General features: G+C 29.6%; 2 protein-coding genes across 2 annotated transcripts; one reads left to right on the top strand and one right to left on the bottom strand.

Moving 5' to 3' along the window:
* Positions 1-635: 635 nt before the first annotated feature.
* On the bottom strand, positions 636-3843 carry LOC145958511 (uncharacterized). The gene is made up of 5 exons (XM_083076007.1): positions 2980-3843; positions 2496-2572; positions 1630-2138; positions 1395-1481; positions 636-1316 (listed from the first exon to the last, which is right to left on the bottom strand). Exons 3-5 carry the CDS (start codon positions 1853-1855, stop codon positions 1111-1113), a joined length of 519 nt encoding a protein of 172 aa, XP_082932133.1. The 5' UTR covers positions 1856-2138; positions 2496-2572; positions 2980-3843; the 3' UTR covers positions 636-1110.
* A 12628-nt stretch (positions 3844-16471) lies between these two features.
* LOC109795676 (uncharacterized) lies at positions 16472-17760 on the top strand. Its single transcript, XM_020355166.3, has one exon. It carries the CDS (start codon positions 16505-16507, stop codon positions 17249-17251), a length of 747 nt encoding a protein of 248 aa, XP_020210755.2. The 5' UTR covers positions 16472-16504; the 3' UTR covers positions 17252-17760.
* Positions 17761-24761: the final 7001 nt, after the last annotated feature.

Consider the following 24761-nt stretch of genomic DNA (forward strand, 5'->3'; position numbering starts at 1 on the left):
TTTCAGTGGCATTGTGTGGTGGATGGTTTGTCATGGTGGAAGATTAAACAAGCTGAGGAAATGCGGAAGGATGTTGTGTCGGTTGTCATTGTCACGGTGGTCGGGTGGTGGTTAGTTGTGTAAGGTGGCTATGGAAGGAGTTGAGAAGATATAATCTAGTGTGGAGAGTGTATGGTATAATTGTGGATATTAGATTGATCTAATGATAAAAAACTTTGGGTCCACCATAGACCACCTATAGAAATAGACCATCGTAGCCTTAGTTTGTAATCTAGAGCTATCTTGTGCCTAAAAACTTGTAGCTTATGGGATTGTGTTGTTAACAAGCCTTGATTGGTTATAATTATTAGACTTGACAATCTCTTAATCACGCCACACATTAATGGATGTAATCTTAAACATAACGATCAATGAACTTGGTTGAATAATTACGTGTTTCGATTTGTATTTGGAGAATTGATTTGAGATTAACGTGATTTTAAAGTAACGTGATTTTTATTTGAATAATTTATTAAAAAATTGATTTTCATATTAAATGATGTTTAGAAAATAGTTATTAAAATTAATTTTAAGTGTATAATTACCAAAATGGACCTTAGCTAATTGTTGATTTTTTGTATTGTAATGTATTATTTTTTAGTTGTATATTGACATGTATATTATTAATTTTATAACATGTTAAAAATAATAATTAATATATTACCTTATTATATAAATGGATGTCTATAAAAACAAGTAAAAAATTTAAAGTAAATTAACAATATATAAAATAGCAACATTACAACATAGGATAAAAGGAAAATACTTTTTAATGCAATAAAATATTAACTTATAACATCAATACTAATGTTTGTTCTTCAATTGTATAATTTCATCTTGTATTGAATCTCGAACTTGATCCATTTTAGATGAAGAAATAACATTTAGAACTTGATTTTGCTCTAAGTTAACTGTACCAAGATAATTATCATCTGATTTAAGGGTTATGTTCTCATTTTCATAACGGCTAAAATCAACATCACTTTCTGCATTCCTTCTAATAAAATTGTGTATAGCCATTGTTGCACATACAATTTGCACTTGGGTTTCCAGTTTATACTTAGGCATGTGTCACAAGATTGCAAATCTATTCTTCCATACCCCAAAGGTTCTCTCAATTGTACACCTTAAACTTGAGTGGTAATAATTGAAAACTTCATTATTATTTTCAAACCCATTCTTACGTCTAAAATCCGGTAGATGATAATGTTCGCATCTATAGGGACCAAGATATCCCACTGGTGTTGAATAACCAGCATTTACCAAATAATATTTACCTATTAAAAAAGTAAAAAAATATATATATAATTTAATTGAAATTGGAATTCAATTGTATTGATATAAATGAATAATACCTTGAGGAGGATGTGGAAAATTCAAGTTGGCAGTTGTGAGAGCATGATCGAAGATTCGAGCATCATGCGCAATACCTTCCCATCCAGCTAGTACAAAAGTAAAACACATGTTCCAATCACAAACTGTCATTATATTTTGTGTTGGAGTATCCTTTCTCCCAATAAATCTTGCTTGGTCACTAGGAGTAACCACACATGGAACATGAGTTCCATCAATTGCCCCTATTGCATTCTTAAAAAATGGCCAGTGTATCATTTTCTATTTTGGCTTGACTATCATGAAATAGAGGATCTTGTGGCCTAATATATTCTACACATAACTTAAGGCAAGCATTTAATACCTTATGGATATGTCTACTAATAGTCTCTCTAGAGTGTTGAAACCTCTCTTGAAGCATCCTATTTCCTATCCCATGACCAACCATGTTTAAAAAAATTGCAACCATTTCTTCAAATCGCATGCGCTTAGAGGCCCTTAAACCATGGTCAACTAATTTAGAGCAAAGATTGTAGAAAATATGTTTTTTTCATACGAAACATCTCATAACAACAAATAGGATGACCTTGCAATATTTCGTGCACCCATGCATGACCTGTTTGTTCACTTGTTCTACGTGGCTCTTTACATAGATGCTTTATTGCATATTCACCAATAAGCACACCCACATATGATGCTTCTTCCATAAATTAATCATCTTCATCATTGTTTGATTCCAATTCTAGAAACTGCTCATTCATTTTTACCTACACACAAAAATATAAAATAATATCATGCTTTAATTCAACAAAATAAAAATATCATTCTTAATTCAACAAAATATAAAATAATTCATTTTTACCTATACTTGAAGGGATTGATGCAAGTAAATTTTCCAAGTTTCAATACCTTAAAGTTACTATATGACACTAAATCAGCCATATCATTCTTCTCACACATTGTTATTATTATATCATATAATAGAGTTGAAATAGTACAACTTCAAATCCTAATCCGCCCGAGGAAATGCTTAAACTTCACCGTACATATGATGGGGGGACATGCATGTAAAGAAATGAGAAACAAAATTTTCAATTGATACTACTATTTAAACCAATTCTTACTCGGCACACTCGCTCAGCTTGCCAGTATTCTGGCTTTCAACAATCTTCAGAATCAAGGACTTGTTCTCATCCAGATACTGCATGTAAAGAGAAAAGAAAATGGTTATATGAAGATAAAATTTGAACCCTAAATAATAAAGATGAACTTGAACCTCTTTAGGAAGCTCATGTGCCAGCAAAAATAGAGTTCTATACCAGCCACACCAACAGATCCATAAAGCATGAACGCACAATCCATCAAAATGCAACTTAAATAAAGTTACAACTTGGAGAGGTTGTTGGTTAGCATTGAAGTAGAAATAAATGTCCAATAAAATTTCTGGTTCAAAATAGGTGCAACATGTACACACGTAAGGAGGAAAAAACCCTAAATCGATGAGAATAAAATTGATGAGAAGAATCAGAACATTTATGAATTAGGTGAGGAGAAAGGGAACATTGAAGTTTCATGAGGACAAATGTGGAAAATCAAATATCCACTTACCAAAATCAATTTTCTCAAGACGTAGAAACAATCTTCACCAGCTTCAGCCAAAATTGATTTTCATCCGTGGAATCATGTGAAGAAGAAAAATCCCAAACATGCATCCAGAGGAAGAATCGCGTTTTTGAAAGAAAATACGTGCATTACCCTAAGACAACGCGTATCCAAACGCACGCTAAGAAATTCAATCAACAAAACACCATAATCACACAAACCCTCGTAAAGTTGTTTAAGTCATATTATAATAAGATTAATCTTCTCACAGTCCCTATATAAGTACACACCAAATGGTAAATCAAGTGTGTTCTTCTCTTTAGTCTTACTGGTACCCTTAATTCGATCACTACTTGTGGATCATCCTCAATGTTGTTAGACAAAATCCTCAAAAGGTTTGTAAGAACAATAAATAAATATTTTTTTTTAAAGTAAAGTGAATGATTTCCCTTTTGAGTTTTACGAAAAAAGAAAAACAATAAGATTCACTCTATTTTGTTTCTTTCCATTTCTTTCATTATCAAGTTTTTGAGAAAATAAAAGTTATTTTCCATAAAATAACATCTAAATTTAATTTAATTTTTCAAAAGCTTAATAATAAAACAAATATAGAGAAAACGAAATGGAAAAATTTTTTTCCACAACGATGTAAGAACATCTCTAACAAGAGTTTCCCCCATGATGTATACAATAATGGCAACTCAAAACACAATGTTGCACCTTGCACTTTAAGGGAAAAAGTGGATAGGACCCATCTGTTTATGAAGTGCCTCTTAATATTTATTTTAGAAATATAATAAAAGATGATTATTAAAAGTGAATGGTAGTCTTTAATTATTTTATTCCTTTTTTCTCAATAACTGATGAGTATAATGGTTCAACACATATGAAGACAAAAAAATAGTTATTAAAAGAATATCTTTTTTATATATTAATTTGATATTAATATAAATTATATAATAGTTTCACGTGTTTTTTTTCTTTTTGCATTGTGTTGCAATTTTTTTAATCATAGGAGTATTGCATTTTTTTACACCGTGCTTAGCTATTTTTAATGATCACAGCCAGTTGATTTTGAATTTTTGACTTAACGCTTAGCAAATTTTTTTGACTGTGCTTGTCTTTTGCATTGCTAGTTTCAAAGGTGCGTATTAGGGATCTAAGTAGGTTATATTGGGTTAGGTTTGGATGAATTTGTTACTTGATTCGATCAAAATTTAATGGATTAGTTGGATAGATTTGTGTATTTTCTTAAAATTTAACCCAATCTGATTATAAGCAGGTTAATTGAGTTAACGTAATTAAATTTATTTATTTATTTATGAAAAATTAAATATTTCATGATAGATGTAAATCATTCAATATTTTGTTACAAATAACAATCAATAAAATAAATAATGATATAAATTAAATTATAAAATAAATTTGTCAATTTACTTCATTCTTATCATTTGAAATAATTAATATTAATACAAAATAAAATTTAAAATAAATATATTGTATTGATACAATGCTACCAATCCGAAAACAAAAAAATATAGTACCTTTTATTTAGGGATAGCAATGGGGCCCCATGGGGGCGGGTAATAGTAAATCCGCCCCCGTCCCGCTAGATGAAAATTGGCCCCATACCCACCCCATATCCGTGCGGGTATCCATTAAGCGGGTATCCATGAATTTCTTGAATACCCACGGATATCCATGGATGTTTATAAATTTTTTAAAAAATTAAAAAAATTATATTACAAATAATTTTAAGTTTATATTTAATGTCATTGAAATATTAAAAATCAAATTCAATGTTAATTTTAAACTTGTATTTAACGTTAATTTTGTTAAAATAATAATAATAATGTAAGATAATTAATAACTTAAAATACATCAATCTCACAAGTAAGATAAAGTCTCATCACAAAGCTACAATAATTCAATCTCATAATTCCAAACGAAAGTAAACAACTTAAAATACATAAATTTTATTGGTCCAATCAAAGCTAGAAAATTAATCAAATTACATCCAACATAATTCTATAACATGCTTAACACATGTTGGTAACTTCATCAACCTCACTTTTGTAAGAAAATAAGATGAGAGAGTGTAGTTTTAGGGTTATGTAGTACAAGGATAATTAGGATATTTAAGAAATATTATTAAATGGGTACCCGCGGGTATGGATATCATCATACCCGCTCCCGCCCCGTTTATAAACGGGTAAAAAATTATCGTCTCTATTATCCACAGGTACCTAATTAGCCTATCCATTTATTATCCGTAGCGGATTTTATCCGTAGATACCCGCGAGTGCGGGTATTTTTGTCATCCCTACTTTTATTGAACAAAAAATATAGTACCTCTTATTGAGAAAGAGTGACAAAGTATTTTTCTAAGCAAATGATCACACTAACTTGGTATTGTTATTGATATTGTTATTATTAGGTCAAATTAGGCCACAGGTCAAAAAACATAGAATTCGTTATTTTATTCGTAAAGTGTCGAGTTTTGATTAAATTAGATTTGATTTGATTCAAACATTAAAAAAAAATTGTTCCAAACTTATGGGATTGATTCAAGTTAGCTTAAGTTCGCAAATTACCCATATTCACTTACACCTCTAGTGTATATAACTGTTTTAAAATCTCATCACCCAATTTGTAGACTGTCAAGTTATATATAACGTTATACAATGTATATAAAATATAAAAGAATAGAAACATTAAGTTTCATTTAAGAAACTTTAGAAAGTTCTTGATTAAAAAATAATAATTGAGTTTCTTAAATTATAGTAAAAAAAATTTCATAAGTTTGTTTAAAGGTGGTAAAAAATCAATTTATTCATCATCAATAATTGAATGATTTTTTTCTTTAAATGAATTGAATAGATTGAATTTTTAATTAATCCATATGAATTAGTGAATTGATTTCATCTAATCTATTATGATATGTCTAAAAAATTATCAGATTCATCCCTTTGCTAATTGCTACCCCTTCCCACCATATATGCCTAACACCTTATGTTTGAAATGACTAATTCATAAACTTTAAGTGGATATAATCTAAAGCATATATAAAGATATAATGAGTTTCTAACAAGGAACGTGAATAACTCAAGCCACGTTATCATAACATAAATTTAACAAGAATAATCATTGTAGAGATGACAAAACAAACCAACTTGACTAGTTTATGACCGATTCCTCATTGGTCCTCCAAAAATGGGTTAGACGCCTTGGCTCGTCCCGTCTAAGGGCGAGTTAGTGGGCCAATTCACCAAAAAAAATGTATAAAAAAAAGTTTATATATTTATTTTGAGTTACTCTCTCAACATATTTTTTTTCTCAATATCTTTTTTTGGTAAAGAATGAAAACTAAAACAGCAAACAAACTCAAGACACCGAGTCTCTCCCTAATGGTAACAGGATAAAGTCTGGAGGACTCCTCCAAAATACATTGGAACCTATGTTCCGTACACCCCAATTAGCAAGCGTATGAGCTACTGAATTTATCTCTCGAGGGATATGACTGACGTAAACGACCCATTCCCTAGCTAGCATGCGCTTAATACGACGAATAACATCATAATGCTTATGCAGGTAATCCCTATCTGTTGGCCGATCTTGAAACAGTGTAACAGCGCCCAGGCAGTCACATTCACAACTCACCTTCCGAAACCCGCCTTCCCAACAAAACGCTAAATCAATGTACCTAAATAATAAAATAAATATCAAATTACAACTATTTGATTTAATTTGTTGCAAAACAAATCTCAAATTTTTTGCATAATAAAATAGATATGTAATTATAATAATATTCATAACTCTTTTAATAAATTTGTTGCACAACAAATATCAAATTAATACAATAAAATAAATCAAATGCATAATGGATTTGATGCACAAAAAATCATAGATTACACACATAATAAATCTGATGTGACTTAATCATAGATATTTGGCATGGAGGCATAGGCGGGGTTAGCTAGGCGAGCTAGGATATTTGGTCTAGCTCACCAATTTTTTACGAGTCAACGAGCTGTGACCCATTTTTCCACTCTTAAATAATTGACATTCTTTTTTTTTTTTTTTGGTATATTGATGAATAGAAACAAACAAAAAATTACATGAAATCTAAACCAACTTAATGCATAATGAAATTTGAAGGATTCCTCCATTTAACAAACACCAAACTAAATTTGGCTCCTCGTCCAACTAACCTATGAGCAATAACATTGTTCTCTCTAGGAATACTTTTGCAATATTATAAAATCAAAAGATAATCTTAAATCCCTCGATAGGTTATAGGTTTTAATGATAACAAATGAAATTTTTAGGAAAACTTTTTCAAATGAAGCAAACATCATATTTCATATGTAAAACAAAATAGATTAGACAAAGCACTCAATTTGTATTAAAGTTACATTTATTTCTCGTTATGAATTCAGATTATCTTTTAAGAGCATTGAATACTTTATTCCTTAACAGATTGAATGAGAAAACTTTCTCAAAGGCATAAAAAAATTGCCAAAAATGGAAAGTCAAATCCTTGTGTCAAAAAGAAAGAGAAAGTTCCCATAAATTATGGAAAAATAGATAGGAACTCTAAACACGCTGCACTATTTTGATTCAGCCACTACTTTCTGCCTCACCTAAATGAAATGATGATAAGTAGCCGCCAAGATCATATAGGAGATGAACATCTTCATGCAAAACATTAAATGCTTGCAACAATGGCTATTTTACTTTCTCTCTCTCTCTCTCTCTTTCTGATATTGAAGAGAAGATAGACAAAGCATAATGAGAAGTTTTCTCAACGGTCATTTTCTTTCAAGCTACTATATAGGGGATTCTCAATCAAGAACAACCAGAGACTAGAAGGGTAGAAGAAAAAGATATAGAATAAGAAAGTGATAGTAAGAAAAAGAAAGAAGAAATGAAGTGCATACTTTGTAGAAAAACTCTGTCTTGTATAATTTATTTGTGCTTAATTTTCATAGCATCGTGTCTAGAAGAGACAAAACTATCCTTGTAACTCTTCTCACGTTTATTTGTAAGGGTTGAGCCTGAAGATGCTTGTTTAAAAGAATACTTTGTGATTGAGTCTGGAGATGATTGGTTGAAAAGAATACTTGTTAATTAAGCCTAGAAAGACTAGTTGAAAGAATATTTAGGTAGTTGCTTGAAGAGACAAGTTAAAGACTACTTAGGTTGAGCCAAAATTGACTTGTTGAAAGAATACTTGTATCTTGAAAAAGATAGTGGAACTTAATCTGATTAGATTGAGAACTAGACGTAGTCTTTGTGTTTGAAACAAACCAGTATAAAAGATTCATGCTCCTTCGTCTATTACTTTTCAATACTTCGTCTGTCAAAACTTATACTACTTTACTGCATTTCAAAAAGTATAAGTTTTCGATATTCACTATTCAACCCTCCCTTCTAGTGTGTATCTTTTTCTCCAACAAGTACAATTTCCAATCATAAGTCAAGAACTCTTTAATATTGACAATAATATCAGCATGCTTATGTCGTGAACAATCATACTATGGGTACTCACGAATGGTAGAAATGACAGTTACACAATCCGAATCACGAAGAAGAAATTTAAATGCTTCTTGCTAACATAAATGCAAACCCCGCCTTTAAAGCAAGAAGTTATGCACGTAAGGGGTCTCCTCCTTCGAACGAGTTCACAAATCCCCTTTTCCATCTACCAACAACATCCCTCACCACTTCACCAATCCCCATCACTCAAGAATTCTCTAGCTAACTTTCATCAATATTCAACTTGACAAAGGGATAATCTACTGGGTTCCATTTGTCACGTTACCGCTAAAGAGACTTAGACCTCAAATATAGTGCATTATGTGATATATCAAATGTTATCTGTCTCACAACATAGTTCACAGTCCATGATCGATCTGTCTTAAATACCATATGGTTCTAAAAAAGCCAAATCCACCATGTCCCAACTGCCAACCTCATTGCATTTGGATGATTAACCAAGTTTTTGAGCCGTAATAGAAAACTCGTAATAGAGAAAAAAGATGATGGATTATTCCTTATCCACATCCAAATTTCTCTCAAATAAGGACAATCACGTACAACATGTAGTATAGATTTCATCCATGTGAACATCTCATGCAAGCTCCACTTGAAGCTATGTTACTCCATAGTCAAACATCATTAATTGGAAGGGTGTTATGCAAACCATGTAAAAGGCAAATATTAGAAACAATATGAAGGTATTCTTAATATTATTTTTAATTATATTAAAAAATCAATAATATGTTAATTAAATTGACATTAAGAAAGACAAATTTTTAAGATAAATTCAAATTTTAATTAAAAATAATATAAATTTATTTATTATTTATATTTAAGTTGTGTTTAAAATAAGAAAATTTTATGCTTGTTATTTTTTTAAAAAAATTAATATTTAATGGAATGTATTTGGGTGTCTGATTGAGAAGTTAACTCATAAGAGATCACACTCCTTGAACTCAATGCTCAAGGAGTTGTTGATCATCGACTGGAAGGCCAAGGTAGAAGCACCCATGCTCCTCAAGCTCAGTGTTTAGGGATTATGAAATGTTTGGTCAAGAAGTCAACATAGAAGGTTGTGGACCATTTGGTTAGTGGCTAACTTATAATCATCCATGCTCCTTAATCTCCATGCTCGATGAGGGGTTGTGGACCATTTGGTCAACATGTTGATTTAGAAATGCCTATGTTGTTCAAGCTCAACACTTGAGGAGTTGTGGATCATCTAGTCAAGAAGCCAACTCATAAAAACCCATACTCCTTAACTTAACACTTGAGGGTCAGTTGACCATCCAAATGAAAGGCCAGGTTATAAGCACTTATGTTCCACCGACTCAATGCTTAAAAGGGTGGACAATTTTGTTAAAAGATCAACTTAGAAGCACCTTGCACACTTTCATCCCACTACTTATAACACTCGACTAGACATAGTCTATAACTCCTTATCACAATTTGTAGTTCAAGGGATAAGTTGTTGCCCCAACCAATCATGGGTTAGAGAGTTTGACATTGTTCTTGCAAAACACAAACTTGTAGTGTGAAGATTCTAGAATTCTACTAGATAACATCTAACATTAGACAACTCCTGATACCTAGCAAAACAAATAGACACCTTTATGTGAGTGTGTGCACTACTATTTAACATTTAACATATCAAAGGAGGCATCCATGCTACCCTGTAGAAATGGATAGCCACATTGTGTGGAAATGCCACACCCTCACACATTGCGTTGGGTAACAATTAAGATAATAGGGAGAAGGTTACCACCCTTCCTCCAAAATTCACAAAGAAGTTAAGAGAGATTACTAAGGTATTTCAAAGGTCTTATTCCCTTTAAAGGATCGTTATAGTGTAATTTGTGGAGGTGATTAAGATTAATTTTAGAGGAAAGGAGGGATTAGTAGAGATTTACAAAAAAAAAAAGTTTTTAGGAGAGTCAATTTGTTGAAAATTAGGATGATTTGGATGTGGGTCTCACACGAGATTTCCTATCCTCTAAACAACAATGATCTATAATGAAATTGTACACTTTAATTTTGAATTACAAAAATAACCTCATTGTGAGACTCTTTTTCTTGCGACAAAGCAATTGGGTTATTAGTGTTGTGCTTCCCCACCATAATCAACTATGATATAGGATCTAATGCATTATGTGGCATGTCATTTGCGTATGGGGAGTTCATTGTAATCGATTAAAGTTGATGAATAATTAATTATGTAGCTAGTACGAAGGAGTCTAATACAATGTAGTATAATATATTACACCAACTAGCATAACTAATTATACTACTAAATTATATTAAAAAAATAAAATAATATACGTGAAAAGTGAGAAAGAGATAAAATGCTAATTGTTTAAATTATTTATTTTTACATAAAATTTTAACTATATAAGATACAAATTTTCTTATATTCCTCATCTAATTTCACTATACTAAATAATTATAAATTTCACTTTATTTTTACTTATTTTTATCAAATCATTTATCATTTATTCTCTCCCGTTTCCATCAATTTCTTCATCTCCACCAAATGGAGTATTAGTAATCCCTAATATTTACCAAACTTGAACAATATTAAATAATTTTTAATTATTATTTTATAAAGTTATTATTTATAACTTTAATTTAAAACAATCATTATTTTGATATACTTTAAGTCTTTTATTTTATTGATTAGATTAAATTGACTAAGAAATATGATTAATAATGTTTTAATATTACCTCTGCTAAAAGTTATCTTGAATGTGTTGATTATAGAATGTTTGATATTTATTAAATATTTTAAATTGCTGAAAAAAAGTAAGCAAAATAATGTTTTTTATATATTTATGGTATCTTAAATAAATTTTTGCACTGAATAGTTATAGCCACTAAAATTATGAACATTAATTAATTTTCGTACATATAATACAATAAAGTAAACTCTTTCTATTCCACTTGTATTTTTTAATAATGAAGTATAACATTGTCCTTACTTTTTTGGACCAAGCAAAGCATACCTTCCGATAAAGAATTATTGAAGTCATTCCAAAAGTGGTGACCAATCTCCACTTCCCTCCCATGTGGGTGTGATACAAAGTTCAAAATGGAAAGCAACCAAAAAATATTTGGGACAGGATTCCTTGTCGTACGACACAACACACCAAGCCAATAGGGGCACTCCAACACACTACAACTCATAATCATGGGACTCTTTTGACGCCACATTTGTTCTTCAAATAATGACACGTACCCACTTTACCTCTCTAATCACGTTTGGAAACTAATGTGAGAAAGGGTGTATGACCCAACAACCAAGGATACCCTAATTAGTTAATTCCCTCTAGCACCTCTCAACAACCAAGGATACCCTAATTAGTTAATTCCCCTGGCAACCCGTAGGCCAACTCAACCCACCATGAATGGAGGAAAGTTTTTTTTTTCTTCATTTTTTTCCTGTTCATTTCTTTTATTTTAAAGTTTTAAAAATATAAATATCATATTTTCTAAAGTATGCATCAATTTTATAAATTTTATTTTACTATTTTTTGTAAAATTCTAGAAAATGAAAGAAATGGAGAAAAAATAAATGAAAAGGATCCATTTTCTTGAAAACAGGTCTAGGTCTAGTCCCGCCAAAAAAAATAATATATTCATAATGATTCATAAAATTCAATTCAGTCTATTTTCAACCCAGCTTATCCTAGTGAATCTTTCACTTATACCTTTCATCAATTCAATCCTCTAATGATCTACTTAACCATTTGTTGCTATATTTCTATTATTTTAGTAAGGTATTACTTTTTTTAGATAAAAATAAAGTTAATATTAAATTAAATGAAATTACTGTAAATTTATCTACTTAAGTTTTCAATGAAATTTAATATTGGTGAACAATCTCTCTAATGACAAGTTTTTTTTTTATCCTTTTTGTTTTAATTATTTAAAATTGTATACTTTTTTAATTAAATTTAAGGTTATATATATGTTACTTAGTCAATTTTTTTATTTTAGATTGAAGGTTATTTCATATTGAGGTTTATTTTAAATTAAAGTTTTTTAAAAAAAATTAGGTCGGTCAACCTGTTTAATCCATGATAAATTAGGTCGAACTAAAAATTTTAATAAGTTAATTAATTTAATTAATCCATTTAAAATGTGAGTTGCGATAAGATAAGTCAAACAAACCAAACTAATCTATTTTGATAATTCTACTTTAACACTTTTTGTTGAGATAAAAATTCATATTTCATAGGATATTATGAATAGAGATCATAGTCCTTAGACTTTGAAGTTGGAGTTCAATGATGCATATGGAGCCATTTGTTCCTGTGGTTCACATATCTAAATAGAAAAGAGTTCATTTACTATGGTGCACATTTGTTCCTCATTTTCAATAAGAAAAAATCATACACTTACTGGTCACATAAATCAAAATCGTTAAACAAGATTAAACTATTCATATCTAATTTCTTTTCAACATATCAGGTGAGAAATAATGCTTTAAATTTGAGTAGTGTGATTAATCGTTTAACAACTCCAATACACGTAAATGTGTGAATGTAACATGTTCATTTCTGTCATTTCACGCAATAGTACTAGTGTGTATATTATACTAGAATATGTAGTAGTAACCTAGGATGCATGTACCTTATTTTTAATCTTTCATGAAAACGAAGTGAGGCAGCATTATTTATAAAACAACATTGCCAGTTCCCTCATGGAGCTATTTAGCATTGGCTAGTTGAATATCAGGTGGAATACTCTATTGCAAAAGCTGAAAGAAAAAAAAAAAAAAAAAAACTTCAACTTTCCACACAGAATTAAGCACTATAAACGTCGTTTTCAAGAATCACCCATTGCCATCAACATTCACAAATAATCTTGATCGCACCATAAAATGATTTTGTTCGAGTTGTTCTGTTGTTTGTTGACTTTATTCTATAAACAATAAATGGAAAAGAAATCAGGTAAATGAAAGGAAGAGATACATTGAAAAATTAATGTAAACAAAACACTATCCGATTCAAACTACCACAGCCACCACTAATAATAAAATGTATTATAAATCAATTTAATGTTATTAAACAAATTAATTAATCTCTCTGTACTTAATATATAATTTATTTTAAATATAATATCAATACCAATATACATCTACTTACACTAAGAAGGATCGTATGTGTAGGAGAGTGGTTTTACTATATTAAATATTTTTCATCTTTATAAATATATCAGTTTTTTTTTTTTTTTTGCTTTTTGTTATTAAAAATTGTTTATATAGTGTATAAAAAAACTATATATCTTGAAATTAATGTTTGAATCTTTTGTTTATCCCCTCCTATTATTTTTTGTTATAAAAAACACTTATGTGACTTTATTCAGAATCGATCACCAATTAAGTGTTTTTTTTTTCTCACAAGGCGTTATATGTTAAATGAGATAGAACACATAATTGTTTATGTAGAAAAGTTAAAATATGTAAAAAGACCAAATTCAGTTCCACTTTGATAGATTGAGTTATATGTCAATTATATTTTTCTTATTAAAGAGAACGGAACAGAATAAAAAGAGAAAAAAAAATTGCAACTTCCATCTTTGGTTGTTTATGAGGATAGAAGCCAAAAAGTTAAAAATAAAAATAGGTGGGTCCCACTAATTTTAAATTCTTCTTAATTTGGATAGAAAACTAAGAAAGCATGTTTTTAATAAATAAAAATACAAAATTATTGATACTTTTATGAACAATTTTTTTATTAGGGGTATTTATAAACAATTTTTTTTATTAAACACTCTTCTTTCTATTTATTTTTTTTCATTTTCTCTCATACCAAATAATCTAAGAAACATCTCACTTTCTACTCTTTTTCTTTCTTTTCCTTTCTTTTTCGTAAAACAGAGTTTCATTATCTTTTTAATTTATGGTTGGAGAGTTGTGTATACTCTCAATTTTAGGTCAAATCATTTGCATCTTAAATCCATGATTTTAAATACACTTATCTAATGGCCATTGAAATCTTGGCCTATAAACGAATATAGTAGCTGCTATATAAAAATTTAATAGTTAATAAGACAAGATTGAATCAATTTAATAGTCTATCAACTCTCTTCATACCATCTAGTGGCCTTCATATGGCTGGAACTGAAACCGAAGGCCTTATGATTGGAGCCAACAAAAGAAAAATCAATTAAAATATGAAAGTTTGAATTTTTTTAAAATTATATTATTAATACAAAATATTTACCAATTTCGTTGGTGATTAATATTCATCAAAGAACTTAATTGAGCATTAATAAGATCTTTTTTCTTGACTATATTTTTTCATAAATAAAACTCGAATATAAAATCTTGTTTAAAGAAACATAACTCAATATTACTTAAATTCAATAATTAAAATTAAATATTTATTCCATTATTAAAAAAAATATCTCTTGCAATAATTATTTTATTTTTTATTTATATATTTTATTTTATTTTACTCATAACCTTATTTTACTTGGAATTAGGTTGTGGAGATTTCTTGGATTCTCCGATAATGTAACTCAGTGGCGCACAATCTTGCTTGTTGGGTGCTCAGAACTTGGTTGATATGGTGAAATGGAGGAATCCTCCTAGTTTCGTATTTATGGCTTTAGGAGTTGATTCCTTGTCAAGTCTTTGTTTTATCTTTCATGAATTTACCAAAAATTACTTTTTCTCTTTTTTTTTTTTTTATCTTCTTTTGTTTTCACTTTCTAAATATATGAAATTCAAAAGTAAAAGTAAAGTAAAAATGAATTGAAATAAACTTTTAATAGAAAGACACTAAGTGAAGAAACACTGAGCCCCTGTTTGTTTAAGGGGATTTACTGTTCACGACGAACGAAAGGTGAAGAAAGTTAACGTTTGTTTTCGCTGATTTGCACAGAAAGAAAAGCGAAGAAAAGTGGGAGAACGTCCTCGCGAAGTTGTAAAGAAAAGAGATAAAAGTCACATAAGAAATGAGAAAACCCGATAATACTCCTGCCCTAAAGGCTGAAAAGAGATGAAGAATGAAGGCACATAATCGATTATGCATGGCACATAATCGATTATGGTCGCATATTTTTGCTTCCAGGCAAGCCTAGAACGAGCCGTTTCAAAATTGGAACGGACCGTTCCAAATTATTAAAACAAGAGTAATTTAGTATCCTAGAACGGACCGTTTCCTAACTGGAACGGGCCGTTCCAAACTACTAAATTGGCTTAAAAACCCTAATTGAGAACGGGTCATTCCAAATTAGTTGTTATGGGTTAAAATAATGTTAGAAAATATAACTATCGTAATATATTTTGTTATTATTATTTATTATTATTATTATCATTATTATTAATATTAATATTATTTATTATAATTACTATCATTATTATTTATTATGATTCTTATTATTTTTCTAATATTTATTATTATTATCATTATTTATTATTTTTTTAATAAATTATACCTATTAATATAATTTTATTGTAATTATTATTATTTATAATAAATAATATTCTAGTCATTTTTAATCTAAAGATAAAAGTGTAAATTACATATTAATATATTAAATTTTTAATTTTTATTTATCATATCAATTAATTTCTACACAAATTCTTACAAATTTTTCACTATCTTTTTTTAATCCAAACAAACTCACTTTTCAGTCTCTTTTTCTTTAAATCTTTCTTTTTTCACTCTTCTAAATCCATCCTTTAATCCAAACAAACCTTAATAGTGGTAGGAGAAGTCTAATGTGACGTAAGTGAAAATTGAAAGTAGAAAGGGTGTCGTAATGGAACCGTCCACTTGGCACATATCGCCCGTTTCCAATTATGGAAACACAACAGTCACTTTCCGCACCGTGATTGGCACACCTGGTCCATGCACTCTCCCCCACGTGCCAAGCGCCACGTCTCCCTCCCCTCGCACGTGCCTCACGTCTCTCCCACCCACAGTTCCTATAAAACACCACCTTCATATTCACCACTCTCTCCAAACCACACACCACAGCAATGGAAACCAATGGAGGTTGCTGCATCGCCAAGCGCGCTCACCACATGTCCAAGGTTCACACCATAATGCTACGCTACCGTCCCATCGCTCCCAAGCCTCTCCCCGCCGCCGCCACCGCCGACGTCCACGCCTTCTCCAGATCCAAACCAAAGCAAGCCAAGCAGCGCACCAGCCGAGGAATCCGCCGCCGGAGAAACGCGCCTCCTCCTCCGGCGCCGGTGCCGGCGGTGACTCTCCCGCTCCTCCCGGAGACTCCAGATCCGAAGAAAACCACCGAGGAGGCAAAGAGGAAAAGCCTCCCGGTGTGGCTTAACTTCGAGAACCGCGCTTGGGAGAAGCCGGATCGTTGCTGGTACGGGACAGTGGTGACGGTGGAGTGCGTGACGGACACGTGGCAGCAGCAGGAGGAGGAGGAGTTAGGGTTAGGGTTAGGGAAGAGCGACGAGGAACGGAGAGCGAAGCTGGAGGAGGACACGTGTCCGGGGTTTATATCGGACGGTTACGGGAGCGTGACGTGGACGAATGGTGCGTACCGGGAGACGGTCGGCGGTGGAGGAGTATGGCTTGCGATGAAGGCGAGCGTAGCATATCCGTACGGAGGGTTCACGTGTAGGGTGCGGGTGCAGTACGCGTGTGGGAAAGAGAGAACCGTGCCATGTGATGCGTGGAGAATGGACTCTGGTGGCTTCGCTTGGAGATTAGACGTTAAAGCTGCTCTTACCTTGAGCTTAGGCTTAGCTCTCTAATAAATCACATAAACGATGTCGTTTCCTTCCCTCGATTTAGACCATATAAACTGTGAATATATCATATCATATATGTATATATATGTACATCATATATCATATATCATATATCCTAGGGCTAAGGTAGTTTAGCTTTTCTTGATTGAAACTTGTAACTTAGTGCATGTGGTTTTGGTGATCGCCTGATCTTAATTTGAACGTGAGAAGGTGAGTTAATTACTCTGCGTGAATCTTATACATGAGATCTTATGTGGAAGTGAAGAAGGAAATGGAGGATAAAGTATATTAGTATTAGTAGATGTTATAAAAATTTTGATGGATGCGTTATTTGTTGTTATTTAATAGAAGTGATTGTATGAGGATGTGATGGGTGGGACAGATGGTGGAGAAGGGTTGGGGTTGGGAGGAGAACCTGTAAGAGTGTTGCAGGAGTGTATTTGGTTGGCTGGGGTCAGGGTCATGGATGGTAGAAAGATTGAAAGAAAGATATGCTTTATATATTTACTTGACATTCCAATATGCCTCGGAAGTTGCTGATTGCACCACGTCGCTGCATCTCAATTCACCATGCATACTTTTTTTTTTCCCTTAATTATCTGCATCGCCTTTTTCTTTCTCGTTTTTGCTCCTATGGGAAACACTACTATCCTTTCCCCGAACTCCAACATACAAGAATACATCACTTGTTCTAGCTGTTTCACTACTGCTCCTTTCGTTTTTGCTGCCAACTCCAATTCTTATCTTCAAACTATTGCACTATAGTAAGTAGTAACACTACCTTATTATACTCGCTAATTTTATAATATGCTTTTCTTTAAGGAACTGAGTTTAAGTTTTATTTTAGTATTATCCATTTATTTAATGTAAATATTATTAATATGTATTTACATATATTATTTAGATAAAAATTTAACTCCAATGAAACAATAACATCGATCATTCATCAGAAACTATAACTAATTTTAATTCTTTCTTGTGATCGACCTTTGTAGTAACAAATATCACAAAACAGTATTTTGTTGAATGAACATGACACTACTAAAATTCATGATTCGAGTTGGATTATAAATGAATTTTAGTCAAATCAATGATAATATTTAATTAAAGTGTATAATATTAGAAACCGTACCTAATAAGTAGATGTAAGAAAGGGTTTGCTTATTAAATGTAAAAATGGGAAATGTTAGGTTGCACAAAGAAAAAAGCAAAAAGAGATGTAATTAAGCCAGGGTAGTTTATTTGGAAAATTTTGTATTGTTCTCTAGCAAAAGCAATACCTGTCATCTTTGATAGCTTACTAATATTTTGTGTTATGTGAGTTTTCCCTCGTCAGCTGCCTAGGAACCACTGGATAGAGGAAAGCTATCTCTCTCTCTCTATATATATAGTCTGAGTAAGGCCAAAGGTGTCTCCTATTATTTCCTTCAGGAAAAAAGTTGGTAAGCATGTAATACCGATCTTAACAACAAAGAATCTTCTTGCAAAGAAGTTACTACTCACTATTATGAAAATCAATTTCAATACAATAAAAAATGACTTTTATTTTGTATGATAGTGGTTTTAGAATTTTTCTTCAGCAAGCAAATCTATTGAATTTTTTTAACTTCTTATCTAATTTAGTTTTATTTATTATAATTATTTATAAATTAAATATTAATATTTAAAATAATTTAATAAAAATAAAAAATACTACAATACAAATTATTTATCATAAATCTAAAATATAGTTTATATAATTAAAAATGTTTATGTATACTTATTTTAAGTATAATTATATATTTAAATATAGTATTATTTATATAATTTATTTTCAATTTTAATTGCATATAACAAAAAGCTTAAATATATTTTTAGTCTCGCAAGGATAAATTTATTTTTTATCTCTCAAATTTAAAATTGTTATTTTTAGTTTCTATAATTTTTAAAAATCTTATTGTAGTTTTATAGATCACCAATAACATATCTGGAAGTAATATATTGAGAGAATTATGCAATATTAGTGGAATTTAATGTGATATTTTTACTAACAGAAACATCAATAAGTAGATTTTATACAATAATATTTGACAAATTTTAAGTATAAGGACTAAAATAAGATTTTTAAAATTACAGAAATTAAAAAAATTAATTTTAAATTTGAGGACATAAAACACATATTTATCTAATTTTAAAAGACTAAAAACATATTAAAGTTTAGGATTTAGGGTTTAATCAATTAAATAACCAATTCATTAGTATATATATTTCAAACATATCTTCTTATTGTAAAGATTCTTGGGGAAAATGTTTAATCTTTGTGTTTTTCTTTTATTTATATAGTTTGGAGTGTATTAAAGACATTAATGTTCGCCATGAAAATTATTTGTCATTTATACACCCAAAATTATAATAATGAAGAAAAAAAATGGACAACCAGAAATAAAGAGGATCCAAATTCTTCTTAAAAGCTTCTTGGTGAACATTATGGTTCTTAATATGATTTGTCAATTCAAGCCTTCTATTTTCAAATGGCTAAATTATACTATTTTTTTATTATTTATTTTTAAGATTCAATTTAATTCTACTATTTTTAAATAATTTAATTTGGTCTCACATTATTTTTAAAATGTTCAATTTACTTCTCTAATTCTAAAAAAAATATTCAATGTTGTGCTTTCTTTTAATTTTATTTACATCATTCGTATCAATTTGAATGGAAGAACTATATTAAATATTTTTTAAAAATTAAAAGATGAAATTAAATTTTTTAAAAATAATTAAACTAAATTAAATCCTAAAAGTAAACATAAGTTATTAAAATATGATTTTGCAGTTTTCAAATTTAACTATTCAGACTTATATGCAATTTATGTGAGTTCAATTTTGGTACAAGCTAGACTACAAGCTCTATTGGTAATAAAACTGTCAGTCGTTTAGTGTATTCTGAATTGGCAGTGATAATTTATTTAGCCAATGTTTTTATGAAGTGGAAAGAAATAGATGAAAAATAAGGAAAAAGGAAAAAAGAGAAGAGGAAGGAAGAGAATGTAATCAAGTAGATAATAGAGCAGAAGTTGAAAATGTCTGGAAAGAGAAAAGTAGGAAAAAAAAAGTGAAAGAAATATTATTTTTTTAATTAGCTTATACTAGATTGAATAAAAAATTAATTTAATATTATAAATTATATTACACTCTTTATCTTTATTATGTTGTTTCACATTTTTTTTATATAAATTAAGTGCATGGAAAAATAATAAAACAGTTCCAAATACAACTAAAAATAATAAACTAAAAATTTCAACATAAAATAAAAATAAAATCTGAAAAAAATGACAAAAGGTATAATTTTAAAACTATAGAAGGAAAAAAAAAATTAAAACAGAGTGAAAACTAAAAAGAAAAGACATAAACCACATCCAGGTTTACTGCTGCACAGTTGAAAAAAATGGAAAAAACATAACTTATCTTTCAAAACTTGAAGCTCCCTCATTGTGACATGTAATTTTCATACAATTCCCCTCACATTAGAAGGGTAGTTTATTTTGGTGATCTCACTTTAATTATTACAATTTCTTAATCAAACACTATATGATTCTTCACTTTTACATAAAAAAATTTCTTCTATTTTTCTAACTTTCCTCTTATTAAATATAGTGTTAATAAAGAGTAGCGACAAATTCAACAGTTCATATAATAATATGTACAATATAATTTTTTTTATCTCTCACTATTAGTAATAAATATATAAAGTAATGTGATAAAAAAAAAAATAATATAGTATAAATTATTATACAAATATCATTTTCTTTACTTAAATGCCATTGTGATGATCCACTAAAAGGTTTACTCTATTGTACAGTGTATAGTCCATTCCTACTGGTAGAAAGTTCGTGAGATTACATGACAAGACACATATTTTTTTTATTTCTGGGCCTTGGCTATTTTTAACAATATTCAACTACCTTCTGAATTCGTCTGGGTGTTTTTTAATGGTACCCAAAATTTTCAAGGTATATGTTATTTGCACATTTTTATGAAGTTCACACCTGTATATTATTTTATTAAAAAGAATATATTACCCCTTCTCAATCTCGTACTCCCTCTCTAGATCTGTTTACTCCCTTCTCTTCTCCCTCTCCTTCATGTTCTTTCCATTTCCATTTTCCGAGGTGCATGTACACAACAAAATTTGATTGTTTTGTAATAATTAGAAGTAAAGGGTGTGTCCTCATTGAGTTTTAGCCATTAAATATATTAATAAAAAATCAACATACGAGATTGTTTTTTTAATCTGTAAGGTAACCCACATAATCGGTAATTAGTTTTTTCAACTCATCTTGTCGAACTATCGTACGTTACTGTGGCCGCACGTGCAGTAACGGAACTTAGAGTTTCTAATTTATTTCTTCTGCTCGTAATCTGATTTTGTTATGGCTAGTTGGAGAGAACAATATTTGTTCCATGGCGACGCGATCGATCCCTCGAACGGTGAAGGTTTCGAAGATTTCTCTTTGGCGGACAGCGACGGTGCCTTGTCACTATGGCCGCACACGCAGCGGTGTCGTCACCGCGACTGAACGTGCAACAGCATCGTCGCCGTGACTACATGCGCGTAGGGATGACAAATATACCTGTATCTGTCGGTAATACCCGAACTCATCCCGACTTTGACGGAGGAATACCCGGTTTGACCGGGTACGAGTACGGGTACGGGTAAAACCCGATATATTAAATCGGGTATGGGTACGGGTACATGTATGTACTTACCCGCTCCGTACCCGTCCCCGTTTCCATTTTTAATTTAATACCCACTTTTAATTTAATTATATTAAATAATTTTAATATTTTTTAAGTGTGATTATTTATTATAATGTGAGATAGAGAAATAACTTAATCATAATTAATATAATAAAAAATAATTTAAAAATATCATTTTTTTTATAAATAAAAAATAAATAAAATTAACGGGTACGAGTACGGGTACGAGTATACCCGATACCCGCGGAGACGGGGATGTGGATGAAAATCATATATCCGACGGGTACGAGTACGGGAACGGGGATGAGTTTAACTCGCGAGAACGGGTATCATAAAACCCATACCTGACCCGCCCCGTTGTCATCCCTACACGCGCACAGCGACGACAACATACCATGACTCTCATATTTTTGTAATTTTTTTAATATTTTTTCAGTTAAAACCCTCTTATTCTCGATCATTTTAGTGCCTCATTCATAAGACATATTTTTTTACTGCTTTATGTTAGAATCGTCCAAAAAAGAAAAGAAAAATGTTCCTCGGGCATATTATATTAATTACAAAATGAAAACTTGCTCTTACAATGTAAATTTGTTCGTGTGATGTCACATCCCTTAAACTTGTCAAAAGAAGTTGGGATGTGAACTTAAAAAAAACAAAAAAGGTGTGTGAGAATTAGAAAGCCTAATTTGAAAGTACCAAGGATACATGCATATTGGTGGACCTTGATGCGAAGGGTAAAACATTACTTGGGCTTGTAAGGATATATGCACGTTGATTGTCCTTGGTACTAAGGGTATTTTATTTTATCTGTTAAAACTCTTATACATTTATAACATTAAATATTATATATTTTTTTCTATAATTAACATATTTCAAAATAATAAATAATAATTTTTTAATATATAATTAAAAGTTATAACGCTCTCACGACCCATATTAAAAATAAAGTGATATTTTTAATTGTGATTTCGTGCTCAAAGTAAAATAAACAATAAATTTGATGTTATTATGATGATAATAATATAATTTGGCTAAATAAAAAATTATTATTAGAAATAAAGTTTGAAAAATAATTATTTATTATAATAAATTATTATATAAGAATAATTCATAAAATTATAGAATTGTTTTAAATTAACTTTTTAATTAATACCGCATTAGAGTTGGTATATTAATAACTATCGTATATTTCTTTCTAAGATATTTTTTTTTTGTAAAGATAAGAAAGATTATAAAGATGATTGCAGTGAGGATTAAACCTAGATCCTCGTGCTTTTAACTACCCCAACTTCTACCCGACCACTAGGCTAACCCTAGTGATTTTTTAAGATACTTTAAACTTAACAAATATATGATTATATTAATTAATATGATAAATATGATAATAATACATTATACACTTTTTAAAGTTTTACTATTAACTAAAATTTAGGCTTTAAATGTGTTTTTATCTAATATGATTATAAGTAAAATGTGTTTTTATTTTTCAAATATTAAAACGGTGTGACTTTAATTTCCCAAATTTTAATGAGTAATTTTAATTGTTAAGTGTTTTAAATTGTATAACTTTATTTTCTTCTATTAAAAATTAAATAACTTTTGTTGATATACGTTGATGAATTATATGATAAAAGATATAAAACTGTGATAAATGACACAAAAATTGACGTGTTAGTGATATAAAGTGATAATATGACATAAAATTAAGAAAAATAATAATAAAAATATCAAATATTATATTTAAATCTCGAAACTTACCTTAAACAACAATACTTAATCACTATTCTAAAAAAAAATTATTTGAAATATAAATGAAAGTCATAATATGTATACATTGAATAGAAACCATAACTTCACGTATAGTATTTGTTATTAATAAATAAATAAAAAACTACAACGTTATTAGTATTATAATATAATTGACTAATTAATAATATTAATATTAATAATATACCAATAAATGAATAATTTAATAAATATAAGCATATTAAAGATGGCTAATTATAAGCATATGATATCAGTATTGATGGCATCTCCAATAGAAGTAACTTATTTGAGTTGATTCATGAATTGAAAAATGAAAAAAGTGGTCTCTAGTGTGTCATGTCAGCATTAAGCAACTCAAATACAAATTTACTCTAATGATAAAAAACTTTAAAAATTCAACTTTTAGAAATTTTTTCTAATCATTTATGAATCAAATTTAAATTTTTATAAAAAAGGATAATTGTACTACAATGAAAAGAAATAAATTACGAGAAAAATATACAATAAGTAGATATTAAAAATAAAATAAAACAATAGTAAATACATAAACATTATACAAAATTATTTTTTATCATTATTATTTTTGAAACGTTCCAAAATATGTTCAATAAGATCTGCTTGAAATCTGGTAAGGAATGGTTGTCGGGGCTTCAGTGCTTCATGGGATAAGCAATTCCCATTGGAGTTGCTCTGAGCTTCTAATGTATATTTTAGTACTTAAAATTTATATTGCTAAATAAATTTCTTTTAATGTATTTAAATTTTGATAAAAATACATCAATATTTATTAATCTATATTTATGATTTTTTAGTTAAATTACAAATATATTAATAACATTATTTATATTATTTTATCAACAATATTATTAATACTAATAATACATATTTTTTAATTTAGAAATATTAAATATATTATTTAATACATAAATAAAAATTATAATATGTAACTTAAATTAATAAAGAAAAATTATTTTTATTCATTAGTATTAAATAGACGAGAGCG

The sequence above is a fragment of the Cajanus cajan genome, chromosome 6 (assembly GCF_000230855.2).
Source record: "Cajanus cajan strain Asha chromosome 6, NIPB_CcT2T_4, whole genome shotgun sequence".
NCBI lineage: Eukaryota > Viridiplantae > Streptophyta > Magnoliopsida > Fabales > Fabaceae > Cajanus > Cajanus cajan.

What these genes read in the sequence shown, in the direction of transcription:
- LOC145958511 (XM_083076007.1), bottom strand. Translation starts at nt 1,855, where the DNA reads ATGCGATTTGAAGAAATGGTTGCAATTTTTTTAAACATGGTTGGTCAT. An exon ending in TGATACACTGGCCATTTTTT is followed by an intron (nt 1,482 to 1,629) that starts AAGAATGCAATA and finishes CTTTTGTACTAG; the next exon opens with CTGGATGGGAAGGTATTGCG. An exon ending in TTTTCCACATCCTCCTCAAG is followed by an intron (nt 1,317 to 1,394) that starts GTATTATTCATT and finishes CTTTTTTAATAG; the next exon opens with GTAAATATTATTTGGTAAAT.
- LOC109795676 (XM_020355166.3), top strand. Translation starts at nt 16,505, where the DNA reads ATGGAAACCAATGGAGGTTGCTGCATCGCCAAGCGCGCTCACCACATG.